General features: G+C 44.3%; 1 protein-coding gene across 1 annotated transcript in view; it reads left to right on the forward strand.

Annotated features, from left to right (window-relative positions):
* The first annotated feature begins 14359 nt into the window (after positions 1-14359).
* The window catches only part of MED14 (mediator complex subunit 14), a 42581-nt gene continuing 40842 nt past the window's right edge, over positions 14360-16098 (forward strand). Inside the window, exon 1 of the mRNA XM_086618569.1 lies at positions 14360-14541. Coding sequence (XP_086474695.1) covers positions 14360-14541 — 182 coding nt within the window. The remainder of the gene's footprint in view (positions 14542-16098) is intronic.

Raw genomic sequence — 16098 nt, forward strand, 5'->3', positions numbered from 1 at the left:
CCCTATAATTTACCACTTGTGAGGGATACCTAGACTCCTACGAAGAGTGCCGTAGAGCCACAGAGTAAGAAAAGGCAAGAGGAAATTGTATGCAAACAAAATACACAGATATGGGCACACACCTCCAAGCACTCTTTAAAAGCTGCTCAATCTACCAAGTACAATAATACAATCTTATACTCTAGAAATATCATACAAAGATTTAAACTACTTCAGAAAAAAAAAAAAAGGACTGTTGCAGTGTCTGGATAACTAAGTACTTACTGCAAACGCCACTGATTAATTAAATCACTTTTTTTTCCCCCTATATTTATCCATCTAATAACGCAAATATCTTTCTGCAACCAGTTGAATTCCAGCTGCATATGGCTCATCCTGAAGGGCAAAGCTGCCATCATGTGTAGCTCTACAACGCAGCACAGTGAACGCATTTCATCTCTGGGGCAAGATGTGGCAAATCTCAAGGGAGCATCGCATCCCTTCTGCACTGCGGAGTTCACCTCACGCTCTCGTACAGAAAACATCCAAGGGTTCGGTGGCACGGCAAGGTGCCAGTGGCTCAGCTATTTGATTAACAAAATGGCTAGTGTCTTCCATGGAGAAGAGGTTGTACCTGAGAGGATACAACCAATAGCAACTCTGAAATTACACTTTCAGCCTTGCTCTTGCAAGAGGGAAGTTTCTCCCATGTTGCATTATCTGAAATCCAGCAACTCAGTTGCACAGGCCCCTGAGGGTCCATTGATTATTTTAGAAGGCTCTATGAAAGGTAATTATGAAAAGATTTGTTACAGGGGAGAAATCCTTAGGGATCTGCAAACTGAAAAACAAACAAACAAACAAACTGAAAATCACAGGTTTAGGCTGCTGCCCTCTTCTTCCTTCCCTGAAGCCTCCAATGGCAAGGTATGGAAATGCTTTCAATTATCTCCAAAAATGACAGAAGATGAAGGCACTCGGCACCTTGCACAACCAGGTACTTAATGTCCTTACCCTCCCTGGGGCTCTGTCGCTGACAGCAAATGAACTGATAGCTCCTGCTGCTTCTACCAGCCTGGTTCTCTGTGTCATCCACCTACACCCACTCACACATTCATTCTCTCCCTCATAATTTATTCATTCAATTTATTTATTTATGTAGGTCATTTTCAGTAGTAGTTTTACAAATAATGGCGGAAGTGAAAAGAGCAAGAGAGAAACAAAGTTAGGGAGAGCGCTGGCAGCACACAGGGAATGGCAGGGGAAACTCTACTCTGCTGAAAACAAGATGTACACTGGAGGATCGTTCCCGATTTTCTCCTCCAGCAGAGCCTGAGCAAATTCCAAGTGATATCAGCTTCACCAACCTTTGCTCGACACCGATTTCACACAGCCGATTTACCTGGTGCTCACGCTCTGCTCCCAGGACTTACATCATCTACCTGATTGTACTTGAGGCCTTTTAGAGCTCTCAGAAGACTACTTCTGCGTTTAAAGCATTTTGGTTTTCCAGGCATTTAGTCATTTAGTCATTAACTGTGTTTTAAAGCTTTAATCCACAGGGGTCTTTGCAGTAAAGAGCAGGCCTATTTACATTGCCTAACCTATGCGTCTAAATTAAATTACTTCCCTTTATTTCCTTTTTAACCACCCTCTAAAGAAACTCCCTTTTCTACATTGACTCCACAGGAACTCTAAGGAAATTACCTTCCTAAAGATGTGATCAGACAAGGTGAGATTAGCTGATTTTAAGGCTTTCTATCGTTGAAAGAAGAGCTCTTGTTCCTTCACCTTGCATGCTTTTTCCTGTCTTTTTCCTCTTCCTTCCCCTAATTCCACCTCTATGTTGCCCACTCATGCTTTCTTACAGCACTTTCGACACTCACCTGACCCCGCACTGAGCTGATTCAGCTCACTGAACTAGCAGAAAATAAATCCAGAGAAGTAAAATAGGTACAGTTTTCTGATGGGTTAATGAGCTGGATCAGCTCAGCGAATATGAAAGTCAGCCCAAGGGTGAGTCAGGATCATGTAGGAGGGAGTGTGAAGAGCAAGGAGGACTGACCCTTTTCACAGCAGAAGGCGATCAAAAGAGCTCAGTTTGTCTCCACTAACAGTACCCCTTGTTGGGAATATAATACAGACGCCTGGAACTAGAGGGAATTTATCCTCACTGTTCCAGCTATGCAGTAATGAATTTATACTTCATTTTATTTCCCTTCTATGCTCAGCTGGCATGTTCTACCACAATTCATAGCATGAGAGTGTTATAGAGAACCTGTTCAAGCACAGCACTCTATACCTCTAGGAAAATCTGTCTCTTGAGATGTTACAGCAACACTAAGTATCAACTATGACCTGCCCCATTACGTAGTCTAGTGGAGGAGCGTGTAAATGGAGCTAAGAGCAGCGCAGTTGTCAAACTGTGAAAGCGATTCCTCTCTGAAATGAAACCTTGACTGCTCTATCTTTTCATATCTTCAGAACAAGACCAGACATTTTCTTCAAGATACGCTGTATCAAAGACAAGGTATACCTCATTGAACACGTTATGCTCAGCAACAGGGTTAATTCAGTGAAGCTGAAGGGTCTGTGATACACAGGAGGTCGAGATAATCTTAGACTCTGTAAATCTGTGAAGTACAGATTACACAAAGAAAAAAATAAAAAAGAAGAGACTAAAAGCAAGACTTTTTGGGTAATAAGCACAACCAATTCCCATTGTTCTTCCAAAACGAAGTGGACTTCTCCCTATGCCCTTCATCTTGGTTTAGTAGTTTGTCCCTACTGATACCACCATCCTCCCTTACCTAACAGGAGTAGAGCTCCCTTTCTTCTGGGCTGAGGACACAAACACCGAACCAGCAATTACAGAAATAGCAAGTCCTCTCTCTGTTTAGGAGAGTAGGTTTTGAATGTACACGTGGCATCTCAGCGTTCTCCTAGCAATGTACTGAAAATGCTTTGTCATTTCTGCTTCTCCCACAACAGTAAGAAATTACGTGCTCTGCCCCAGCCCTTCATGCTCAGGCTATGACGGAAGCACATGCAGAGTGCACACTCCAAAGGGTGCAAGATTACATACTAAGCGGAGACCTTTGAGTCCCTCGAAATGTAATCTCTCTTCTGATTACAAAATTTGTGGAAGATACTTCATTTCAGCGAGGCACTCAGCCTCTCTTCATGGGTTAGGCAGAAATACATTCACTTCCTATCTTCATTGTAACTTTTTACATTCAGAATGCATGCAGAAGGATATAGTCTGAACCACACATATTAAAGCAGTAGTTGCCTGTCCCAACAATAGGTTCCATAAAAAGCACCTTGTTGTAAGACTCCTTAAACTAGAGTCCTCCAGTGACCTCATCAGTGTCCTAGTTAGCTCTCATTCCCACCAGTCATGAGAAGTTACCAATCACATTTAAAAGCAGTATGGCTTTCTCTGGCTTCCTACGGTTTCTTCACTTCTCTTACTTTCTCTCTTTTTCCTATGACTAACATATTTTTTTTTCTGAGTCAAAATTCGTCACAAGTTTCTACCCATGGTCCAGGACTACTGTAAACAGTGAGTCTGGTTCTGTAGCAAGTTGGTTTCCTGTTGCAGCACTGCAGGTGTTAAGGCAAACCACATCTGTTCAGAGATAGACCCATTTTAAGAAAGGTTACTTCTGAGTTGTAGATTATCAGTCATTAAGAGAAGGGGCTCAGATGACTCCTTTAAAAATTAGGAGAACAGGGAAGGCTGCCCAACGTTTTGAGATGCTGGAGCCAGATGGGAGAAATATTTGCAGGTTGCTCAGCTTAGGGGAGTTAATCACTTCAGGATAGTTTGAGAGTTTTGTGTTTGAACATGAAGCAGTACTCTGAAGGGAAGGACTGAACAGACTACTGGATGAAATTGTTCTGGGCTAGAAGACAGGCTTTCCCTATTTGGGCAGGGGAAGGCAGGGAGGGAAGAATGACAGCACCCATCTTCAATGCTCTTTGCTACTTCTTCTGCACTTTCTGAATATCGTGATTTATGATTCTTATCATAGCAGAGAATAATGGCCCTGGTCAGGTTCAGCCTTCTCTGCCGCTATGTACTACGTACACAGACACACACTTCCACTACTCGTGTCTGTATGTGCACAGGAGCTCTACTCACATCAGGTCCTTTGGGCATCAAGATTAGATGCAGTTCAGAGCACGTGAAGAGTCAAAGTTCTCCCATACTCAGACACCCATCTAAAATACTTACAATTGATAAACACTTGCTGTGTCATTCACTTGTCCTTTTGCCTCCCTCCCCAAGAGGTGGGTATACAATTTACCAGGACAGTGAAGCCCTAGAAACAATTTCCTCATATAATGGGATGTTACAAACAAAGCAGTGATATAATACGAACATAAGTTGTGAATCTCTCTAACAGACAAATTTTGGGGTAAAATGAAGGGAGGGCTTCAGATGAAGACTCAGACTCAGCATTCTCTGGCAAAGTTTTTGTTGTTTTCTTGTCACATTTTAGACTGACAAATACCTCATGCATAATGATTTATTGCTCTTTTCTGACTGCATTAACTGCAACTAATCTAGAACTTCTCTGGAAAGATAAATGGGTCTGACCAGATATTCTGCAGCAGATATTCTGCACTAGAGGACCATGTGGTCTCTTTTCTTTCACCTTTTAGAAACAGATTAAGCTAAACTGCAAAAGGACACTCCTCATACGAAATGAAAGGATCCATACAGGGAAAGGCACAGAACAATCATGTTTTAAGTACATGTGCTTACTGATTTCCCAGCAGCTTTCCCAGGTACATAAACCCATTCCTAGAAATGTGAGTTTTCTTTTTATCTACATTCTAGCAAGCCAAAGGAAGAGGAATTGATTTTGGTTTGCATTCCTTGTTTTCCTCCAGGAAATGTTCAGTGGGGCATTACTGTCTCTTGTTCTAAATTCTTACCTCTTGCTGCATGGATATTTTATGTACTCTACCTCTGACTAGTGCTCTGTAAGATGCTAAAGAGAAAGAGGGTTTTTTGTGTATGTCTCTGTAAGAAAGAGCATTATACATTTAGGAAAAAAATCGAAAAGATCTCTAAGTTTCTAGCTGCTCCAGAGCAGCCTTAACACAAACAACCCGCTAAGTCTAGTTTGCATGCTTGTGTAGAGAACAGGTTTCCAAAGGCTGTTCCGGAGAGCCCTGATTAGATAATACATAACAGAGAAAAACCATGGTTTAGAGGACTTTGTTTTCATTTGCAGCTCACTAGAGGCAGCCCAAAGCTAACTTAAGCCTCCTGGCTGGGAAATACTGGATCAGGATAAAACTAGGCACAGACAAAATAAGCCTGTTTACACTTGATACAGCTGTACCCTGAGTTCCCATGTGATCAAAAAATAATAAGCCACCGAAGGAAGAGGCGCTGTCTTCAAAAGCCTCAAACTCCAGCCATTCAAATTGCTGTGATCTGGTACTTGCACTAAAAGAACTGGTCAAGGGAGGTAGCCCTCTGGCAAAGAGCCCTAAATCTATGAAGGTGACTTTACCCTCCTACAGTTTCAGATTGCAAGAGGTTCAACTAGACCAAACTCTCATCATGTTGCAGAGGATCAGAGAGGGGCGAGCGGTGACGGCAGGCCTGCCTTTACCAGTTCAACCTAGGCTGCAACAAAGGATGCTCTTCAGCCAAATAAAGAAGGCCACATTAGTGCAACGAGAAGGAAGAGTGTGCATTTTTAACTAATTCCATTTCCAAATTAATTTAGTTAAATCAGTATAACTTTTGTGTGTGAGCAAGGCCTATTGTCAGACAACGAATTCTAAATTAAAATGAGAAATAGAGTGGTGCCATCCATTACAAAGGAGATAAGGGCTGAAAGTACTGCTGAATTGCATGAGGGCTTCTAAAAATACCAGAATGCAAGGATTAAGTACAACTGAGTTAATAAGGTGTTACACTGCATTCTGAAGGCTGCTTAAAATTAGCTGTGAATGTGCTTTTGCTTGTCCTAAATACATTGCAGAAAGACACCGTGTATTTTTTTTGCATCCCTTTCAGTCTTACTTTGAGCTGTCACTCTGAAAAGTCTGGCTCTGTAGGCACTAGAGGGAGAGAGACAGCTTTGCTATGGCTCTTCTTCCCAATCATACTCTCAAGCCTGAAGGAAACAATTTTAATAAGTGACGTAGAGGTGAAGCTCCATCATTTCCCCATGTGATTTATTCACTGTGTGCTACAGCACCATTGTATAGTGCTGTATTTTCTGTTGAGAAGGCATTTTCACAAGAAGTGCCCATTTCCAGGATCAGATCATTTCCTAAAAACAAACAAACAAACAAAAAAAACACAAAGGAGGAGCTACAGCTTTCCCAGCTGAATCTCAACTTAAAATAAAATGTTGCTAGGATTTACTGAGTTTCTACTGTGTCTTCTAGAGCTGTGCAGAAAGGTAACAATTTTTAGCAGTATGCAGACTTGGACAGCACTACAAGAAGCCACAGGCTGCCAATTACCTTTGCAATCAGCGGTGCTGGGAACCACCTTCTTCTAAACTAAACCATAAGTTGCATGAATTGTGGGCTATATGCACATCTCGGGATGTGGTCTGTGCCCCACAAAAGTCTCTAAACTGTTCCACCAGGTGCTGTCCAACCCCACATGAAGCGCTGCATAACCCTGTGGCACAACAGGCAGTATTTAGTTAGGTCTAAGAAGTTTGCATTTCCAGGAGAACTAGGATCCTTGCACAGAGGTGATTCCACCTTCAACGTACATTGTCTGATCTTTCAAAACTGGCACTCACCAAATTGCTTCCTGTGTGCATCCTCCTATGGCATCTGAGAGCAATCTTCTCCTCTTGTCCATAAGCAAAACATCCTAACTCACCAGAGGACTGGTATTCCTGCATTGGTACAGGTGTAACATTCTGCCTTTTCATTGTTCTTTTCTTTCCAGTTTAATGGACAATGAGAAGTTGCTGGAGTTCACTAACAGTCAACCAAGTTTGCAGTCACACAACTAAATGTGTAATCAGCTCTTCAGTCCCCTGGGCCAAACTCAATCCAGCAGCCCCTTCTGCCAAAGCTGACATCTCAGAGCTTTGTGACATAGATGGAGTTTAGGTTTCTCCTAATTGCTACAAAAAAACGCTGGTTTATCCTTTCTGGAAAAAAAAAAAAAAGCTCACTCTGGAAGCTGTGCAAGAAGGAAACTTCTTGAATAGCATCTTAGCCCAGAAACTCCGAAAACTCTCTTCACATCCAAAGTCTGGGTGGAAAATGGCAGCTCAGACATAGTTTTGTGTGTCTTTACTTCTGAGAGCGAGGGTGAGCATTTAAACATTATCTGACCACAGCTGCAGATCTACAAAGCATTTGCAATTAAGCGTGTTCTGGTACCCACTCTTGTCTTTAGAAGAGCGTGAGAGTTTGCACTGTCTGAATGCATTAGCCAGCAGCAGTTAAATACAATCGAGCTGTCTACTTCTAAGTTTAGGACAGAATACTTCACAGCTGCAGTCCTTCTCCCACTGGGTATGACTAATCAGATCTACTTCCCTGATATTCTCTCCATCTCTTTAGGTGTTTGCAGAGATAAATCCTTTTGGCCAGAAGTACTTTAATGTTGAAATAAGCGCTCACTTTGTATTTTTCCAGCATACATGTATTTTTTCAAATTCTGTGAGTAACACTCAGGGACTGTTAAGACAAGGAGAAATCACAGGTTATGGATGGTATTGTCATGTTGTTCAAGTCAATGATTGAACAGTGCAATTCATCACTTCGCTGCCATGCGCTACATCAAGGGTTCTCTCTCCTTTGTTAGCTTTACAAAGATGCAGGGTCCAGAAAGGATGTTACTGTTTTGCTCCTATTTCAGAATTACTTGTGAACAAAGTGTTTTTTCACCCACAGAAAAAAATGCAGCTTGTATGGCTGAAAAAGTAAATTGAGTTGTAATTAACTTAATTACAATAATAATGAAAATACACTCTTTTGAGGATGGTAGGGCCTTCAGCTAGCTTTAGTTCCAGTCTGACAAAGACAAACCAATTTAAAATTTACAGTGGATATCAACATTGTTAGTAAAGAAGCCCAAAAAGAAGCTCAGACTAATAGAGCTATGTTCAGCATTTATAATAATGCAAAATGGATTATTTTTTAAGAAAGGGGACTTCTGTAAGTTCAAATAAAATCAAAGATTCTATTTTATGACTTGGAGAATGTTTCTTTTCTTAAGTTGTTCACAACGTATAATGAGAACTGTAGTGTACTTTACTACACACTGCACAAGAGATTCTCTGTCTCACAGTGGCACAGTCTCACAAACCGTAAGTGACTGAGAGTGAACTCTCAATCTCTTACTGTATGTTTTCTACCATTCCAGAAAATAGTTGTCAAACTCCTATGGACAAAGTAGATTAAAAAAAAAGAGACATAACTTATAATTTTATAACTTGTTTTTTATAATTTGTTCCCTTTGTAGCCCTTTTAATAAACAGAAAAAAAGCAGAGCACTTGTCCAGTAACCAGCTACGAACCCGCTTCCTCTAACACACATACACACAGATACACTTTTGCAAAGAATGCTCTACTGCAGGTACAATGCCCTGTACAATTCACAAACCAGGGATTTGTGTCATGAAGTACTGAATTGTCAACAAATAATGTTATCACTAATAAAGATACAGGCCATAAAATAATTTGTGATTAAAAGGTCACTGATATTTTTCCACTGCACTTCTCTCGTAACATCACAGAAGAAGTCTTATGTTCATGCAAGTGCTACGATGGAAAAGTCCAACTACTTTTTGGCTGTTGGTATGTCTTTGATGTATAGTGATGCATGATATCTTTTTAGAATTTAAATACGCACCTTAACTTTTATCGAATACAAGGCTGAAGCTTTGTAAGTTCATAATATGCAGCATTTCAATAAGTGATATTATGTGTGGGAACTCTCCCACACCATATCTGATTCTCTGATGTCTTCTGACGAGGATGAAAGATATCAAACTCTTATTACTCATAATTTATATAGGCATTTAGATATAACATTGCTAAATGTTGCAACACTTTATAAATCAGACGATTAACAAGAAATCTTTGCACTATATTTAAGTGCTACGTTTTGTTATTATTAAAAGAATGCTTATATGCCAAGTCCAGGAGGTGCCTGTGTGATTAAACAGTTCTCTGATAAAAAAAGGCTGACAGAGAAATAGAATGACCAAGCTCTAAAATGCACAAACACGGGACAGATAGGAGGACGTCTCGTAGACTGTGATACGGTTTGGTCTCTCCCACTGAATGTTTGGCCCACAGCTCCAAAGAACAGTAAATGTTTAACTTCTCTGGAAATAGAAAGTCATCTGCTGTCCTTCCCATTAGTTCTATAACACTGTTAGCTCCATGGCTAAATATCAACAGGTTTTGATCAACCAACAAATCCCTATCTGAAGTTAGGCTTCTAGCCTCCCAAAGAGGAGCAAATTTAATTTATTTGGCTGCATGCTTGGATAAATATTCATGTACAGAGGGGTGCAGTTACCACCGTGGCTATTTCACAAGTGGGGAAGCTGAGGCATGGAGAAGAAATCATAGAATCATAGAATGGTCCAGTTTGGAAGGGACCTTAAAAGATCACATAGTTCCAACCCTCCCTGGCTTGCCTGGAGTCACAAAGCACATCAATAATAATGTTGGAAGGAGAAGCTGATGCTCTGATTCCTCAGCGTCGCCTGCACTGGAAAGATTTGGCAGTACTCCTGGGCTGGGAATGCCCAAGCCTTTCTTGAGCACAAACATCCTTTAAGGCAGGCTAAGCAGTGCATTACAACAGCAGTACAGTCCTAACGCAGTAGCCTACCACGCTGCTTGTGCAACCTGACGGACACCTGTCACACAGGGGAAGGCATGATGCACTCAGCAGGAGCTGGCCAGGCTGATGGCTGGAGACAGGCTACAGTGCTGGGCAGCCCCCCACAAGGGTATCACCCCGATTCCCCTGCGTGCCTACCAGATCCTCCTGCCAGGCACTTCCCCAGTTCGCCTGCAGCTCTAAGACCCTGCCCACGCTCCACGATGAGATGAGCCAGGTAGAGCTGGTCATCAAGCTAAATATATGGGCCAGCCATGCCCTGCACATCAGGTCACTCAGCTGGACAGGAGCCCCAATGCCGCACTGCACGTGCACGTGAAGTACTGCCTGTCTGCAAGAAAGCCTGAGGCGAGAGCCAACTGCATGCAAGAGACTTACCAGGCCTGTTCACATTACTACTTCAAAATTTGTCATCGGCTCTAAATTGCAGAAGATTGAAAACTGCTGAATTAAGAGAATGAACACAAATGAAAATACAGCAGAAATCTGTATGTAAGTAGCCTGAAAAACCCACACAAACACAGCCATCTTTCTCTGCCCCACAAATGGGCGCTGCCTACCTTTTAGCAAAGAGGCAACAGGAAAGCGCAACAGTCATCTCAAGATTGTTAAAATGTCACTACTTTTAAAAAGTGCTCAACAGCAGATTCAGAAGTTTTGATAAAATATCATAATCCCAGTAACTAGGCAGTACAAAACCAGATCAACTATAGTTGATCAACTATAAACAGAAAAATAAACCGCACCTATCAAATAAAATCCAATTATCCTTTTACTCTCGCAAACTGCAAAATTCTGCAACTCACAATGACTCTCCCAGGGCATATAATTTAGTGACACACACTACTGTACAAAAGAATACAATTTGGATTACGTTTCAGCATCATTCATTACTTCTGCTTGACTATTCTCCTGAAATGCACCGTTGTATTGTACCTGGAGCCCACTTTGTTTTTTGGAGAATTGCATTTAGAGAGTGCAATTTACCTTGAAGTATTAATTTAAAACATTTCGTTATCTACGTGCACCAAAATTTGCCTATATAATGACTGCAGGCCTGACTTGCAGTCCACAATGGCAGTCTACAATCAGATCTACCATTTTTCATCCATGCACTTAAACATTAAGAAATTCAGGATCTCTAAGATTGCAGGAAGCAACAGCCCCAATCAGAACTGAAGCTTGATCATCCTCTTCTATAGCTTGAAAAACCCAACTTTGTTCACCACCCTTTGGGAGAATGATACATTACACAGATACATTACACAGGGGTTATCTATAGTCTACTTAACAACTGTGCCATTCATCAGGTCCATGTGAAAGTATGGTGCAGGGAATCCTCTCTCCCCTAGAAGTCCTGTTACTCTTTCCAGCAACCCCACTGCTCCAGCTTTCTCCCTCCTGTAGTTTTGCCTTTGCCACCCCAATAGACTTCTGAAACCTATTTCCAATTCCTGCAAGCTGGGGTTTTGAATTTAGACAGAACGCTCATCCTTCTTAGAAGTGCTTGTCTCAAAGAGTGGCAGCGCTGTCAACCTCAGAGAGGCAACAAGAAGCAGCAAACATATACAATTCTTTTTACAGTCACCTGATTTTTGAACTCCTAATATTCATCTCCAGCTTACTGCTGAAACAGCTAATCTTGCCAAGTCTCCCAACAGCATGATTACTGTGTGCACACAAGTCTAAGCCTTGAGCTTCTGAAATTTCTCTGCGGCTCCTCCTCCTTTCTGTGAAAACCGTATCAAGAGCTTGTTTCCTATGCAGCCACGTGAGGGGAGAGCTCAGCATGGTCTCTGCCGCAGCTTTGATTAACCTCTCCTCTCCAAGAGAAGTGGAGAAAGGCAGACAAGTGGAGGATATACATCTCCCCCTTCCCCAGCCAAGGCTGAAAAATTCACCAGGACCAGAGCTTCTCCAAGAAAGCACAGCTCTAACAAGGGCAAAGTCACATTGCGTCACAACCACTTCCCACCTGCCTTTTCGTCAACCAAGTCTGAGCCTGTGCTGCTGAAATCAATCAGAATTTTATTATGGACTAAATTGGAAGAGGAGATGGGAAGAAGGGAAAATAAAAATTTTAAAGCCTGTATTTCTAAGTTATAGTCCCCATAGATAGCCTAATCGCCTTCCAGTGCATGTAAGTCAGTATTTTCAACAGTGCAACTAGTTGGCCATAAAACGGGTACATGGCATTCCATAAAACGGGTACACAGCATTCCTCCATGCTTATAAAGGAAAAAAAGTTATTTTCATACATTTGGAAAAAAGCCTCTTTGCAATGGGGAGGCAAGAACTTACAATACACTAAATGAATAACTTGTTTGTAGCAAAATATCATCCAGAGAGTATTTGTCGTTCCATCCCTCCCTTATAGATTCATTCTTTAAACAGTGCAAAGTAGATACTTCTTTCACCTTTAGTGAAAAAATTCTCTATTAACATTAAAAAAAAAAAGAAGAAAGAAACAAATGCAAAACTTAGGTCTAAAGACATTTTAATGATATTGGTCATAAAAAAAAATCCCAAACTGCTATCAGCAAACACCCACAGCTCTAAGGCTCACAAGTTCATCTCAGAGCCACTGAAGCAGCCTGCAAAGCTGCAGGCTGGCACGGCTGACAGCTGTAGCAATCCTGCCCCTTCCTACCCAGATGGGAGAGGCTCAGCACCCCGCTACAGGCAGTGTCTCTTCTCTCCTTAGAGCTGAGGCATCATCGGCTGGCAGCCTGTAGAGCGACGCTGGAGCTGCCGTGCCAGCATGGAGTTAACAGTCCATCTCGCTCAATACACCGTTTTACGCTCCACCGGAGGTTATGGGAGAGCTTGCCTGCCAGCCAAGCTGCTCCTTGTCAGTTGGCAACTGGCTTTTAACCTGGAGCAAGAAACGCGCTCCCATAGGAATATAACTGACTATTCTTGCTGCTGGTATAGATGTGTCCTTTTTTTTTTTTTTTCCTCCAATTAAACCATTGATTGCACGTTTCTCATGTTGAAAAAAAAAATGCTTCTTGCTTTTTATTTTCTTGCTTACTTTCCCCTTGGAAAGAGATGAGCAAAAGAGGTTTTTAAAAGCCTACATTTAATACAAAACAAGTAGGGTTTTGGTTTTTTTCATTAAACTTTGAGAAGTTTGGATATTTATTGCCTACAACGTGCCTATTTTGGGGATTTCTTTGTAAACGTAAGGCAATAATTTATGATTTTACACTTGAGTGAATCACGACACAAAACACCCAGGATATATACTGTTCCTTTCCTTACACAGATCACTGTAGTAACCAGTACACAAAAAAATCCATCTGCAATTGTTTACCGACCTTCTCTTTCCCCCTTTCCCTTCAGAAGTGACAGTTAATCTGTAAGACAGAAACAGGCAGAAGTTCCCGTAGTTCCCTGTTTATCACGAGATCCCACCGACCACTCTGCTGCTCATCGCTCCTTTTCCGAGCTTTGCCAGCGCCTTTAAAGGAGGATGTGTAGCTGCCTCCCTCTGGTCTCGATTACCCGGCATCGCGTTGCGCCCTTCACAAACGCTTCACATTTCCCAAGTCATCAGAAAGGGATCAGCCAACGCAGCGCCCAACACAGACCGCTGCTTCCTTGACAGCCTGAAGAACCGCACCAAAAACTCTCCGAGACGCTAAACCTGGAATCTGGTTCTCCTCCACCCCGTACTTCATGAACGCGGCCAGATACAACGGCAGAGCTATCCCTGTTTTCCGCCCCCCCCCCCGTTATCTTTTACGAATGTTTCAGTCGCGGCGCTGCCGGGAAGCACTCCAGGGAAGGCAGCCGACTCCAGCCCTTCTCCCGAGAGTTCCCGAGCGCGGCGCCATTTCCCCTCCCGGCCGCGCCTCCCCCCGCGCCGCGCCCCACGACGAAGCCGCCGGGCTCGGCCCCTCCAGCCTCCCCGCCACCAAACCGGCGCACGACGCTCTAAGCCGGGCCCGCCGGCACCGGCCACCCTCCCGCCCCACCCGGGGAGCCTCAGGAGAGGTGTGCCGGGACGGGCGACGCGCCAGCCCGCCGCGGCTCCCGCTCCCGCCCGCCGCCCGGCCCCACGCGCCAGCCCTCGGGCGGCGGCGCCCCGCCCCCAGGGCTCCGCGGGCGGCGCGCGCGCGCGCCCGCCGCCGCCGCCGCCACCTGCCAGCCCCGCCCGCTCAAGCTCGAGGGCGGCCCCAGCTCCCTCCGCCCGCTCCCCCCGCGCCGAGTTAGGCTTTCCCGGAAAGGTTCTCTTTCCGGGCCGTCTCAGCTGTTCGCTTCCGGTTCCGTGCCCCCAACATGGCGGCGGCCCCCGGGCCGAGCGGCCTCTGAGTGCTGCGGGGCTCCCTCGGTGCCGCCGCCGCCCGTCCCAGCGCCGGGGCGCGCCCCCGCCGCTGGCCTCCCCGCTCGCTCCGTGCGGGGCTAGTCGGGCCGGTGCCGCCGGGAGCGCCGGCCTCCACAGGTTGCCGGGCGGTTCCTGCCCGGGATTGAGGCGCTGCTGCTGCCGCCGCTGCCGCCGCCGCCGCCATGGCGCCGGTGCAGCTGGAAAGCAACCAGCTGGTGCCGGCCGGTGGGGGCCCCGCGTCAGCCCCGGCCCCGCCGGCCCCCGGCGCCGTGACAGCCGCCGCCAGCCCCGGCTACCGGCTCAGCACCCTCATCGACTTCCTTCTGCACCGGACCTACGCCGAGCTCACCGTGCTGGCCGACCTGTGAGTGCCCCGAGTTCCCCCGACCCGCTCCCGCACCTCTCCCTGCCCGGCTGCTGGGGCTGGCAGTGCCGCCACCCAGCATCCCGGGAGGGTGAGGAGGCCTCCCTCGCCAGGGGTCTGTCCCGGACCCCGGCCGCGGCTGTAGACGGGGGAGGCGGTTGCTCTTTCCCCTTCTCCCCTACCCCGGGGAAATGCCCTGTTCGTGCAGGTTTGTCTCTGCACCGGGGTGTGTTCATCAGGGGCCTGGTGAGAGCTGTCGGGAGATCTGTCACAAAGAGGGAAAATTATTGTGAGGAGTGCAGAGCAGCGGAGTGCAGATGCTACAGTTTGCCCCCAAGTTACTGTCAAAAACCCCAACCGTAGTGGTTGTACCGATAACAAAGTACACGAAACCAAAACACGTGACACTGAGGTGTTTTAAGATGCTGCAACTCCTTGAGTTACCTCTGTACTTCTTAAAATACCGTTTGATTATTTTGGGGAAAGAAAGTAAGTTATTTACATTTACTTTCCAGTCTGTTGTGCTGATGTTGCGTTTGAAGTGGCAAAACAAATAAATGTTTTTGGGCCAAGAAAAACTTTAATGAAAGCATTTGGACTCTGAATAAACCTGTTTCTCTTTTAGCTTTTTTAACCGTAGAGGTTCTTGTGGGGAGCCTGTGTGTTTTAAGAAGTGACATGCAAAACAAATAGAAAAAAATAGGTATAATTCTTGTAAAATACCATATCTACTAAGTATGCAAGCAGAGTTTTGCTTGACTTGGGGTTAAGAGTGTTCAAACTCTGGAAAGGATGAGGAATTTTAGAATTTTAGCTTGCTTTGGAAGAACTTCCAAAACGCCAAGTCAGGAAGTCTTTGCTCTATGTTTATGATATGTGTAGACAGTAATTGATACTGTATTCGTTCTTGTAGAAGCATGTGCCTGTGATGTCTTTTATTCTTGTTTTAAGGTGTAGAACAGGTCCTTTTGACTTAAGTACATCATTAAGGTACAAAATAAAATGAGTGGTGTGAACAACACATGAAGAATGCTTTGGGCACTTTGATTCACTAGGTAGTTTATAAACTATGTGATGCCCTCTCCAAAAGCAGTGAGAGATGTTTGGGGTTTTTCCACTGTATTTCCTCATAAAGTATGGATTTGGCTAGTAGAAAGCCCAGCTGCAAAGTATTCTCCTCCTTCCCTCCAGCAAAATGATTTCTCATTCTTTTATTAGCACCAGCCTAGTCCTAGAATAAATAAAAAAAACTCCCAGCTTTTAAAATGAGATGCCTGTGGTACCTGTACAACATTACAGAAATACAATCCCCTCTCTGCAGTAGTATCTGTCACACAGGTCGTTGATAAAGTTCTGGAGTATGGCATTCCTCCACTTCTGGGTTGATCAGAAAGGTAAGAGAAACTCATTTCAAGCAAGTCAGGAAACAGCCAATTTTAACATCTGCTGCAGATGTTCTAGGATTGCTACTATGAGTTAATTAACTGTAGTGAGAGTTGCTTATTGAGAGTCATCAATTGCACAGCACAGGCAGTGATACTACATGGCTCACTAGAT

This window comes from Tauraco erythrolophus, chromosome 1 (assembly GCF_009769465.1).
Source record: "Tauraco erythrolophus isolate bTauEry1 chromosome 1, bTauEry1.pri, whole genome shotgun sequence".
Lineage (NCBI taxonomy): Eukaryota > Metazoa > Chordata > Aves > Musophagiformes > Musophagidae > Tauraco > Tauraco erythrolophus.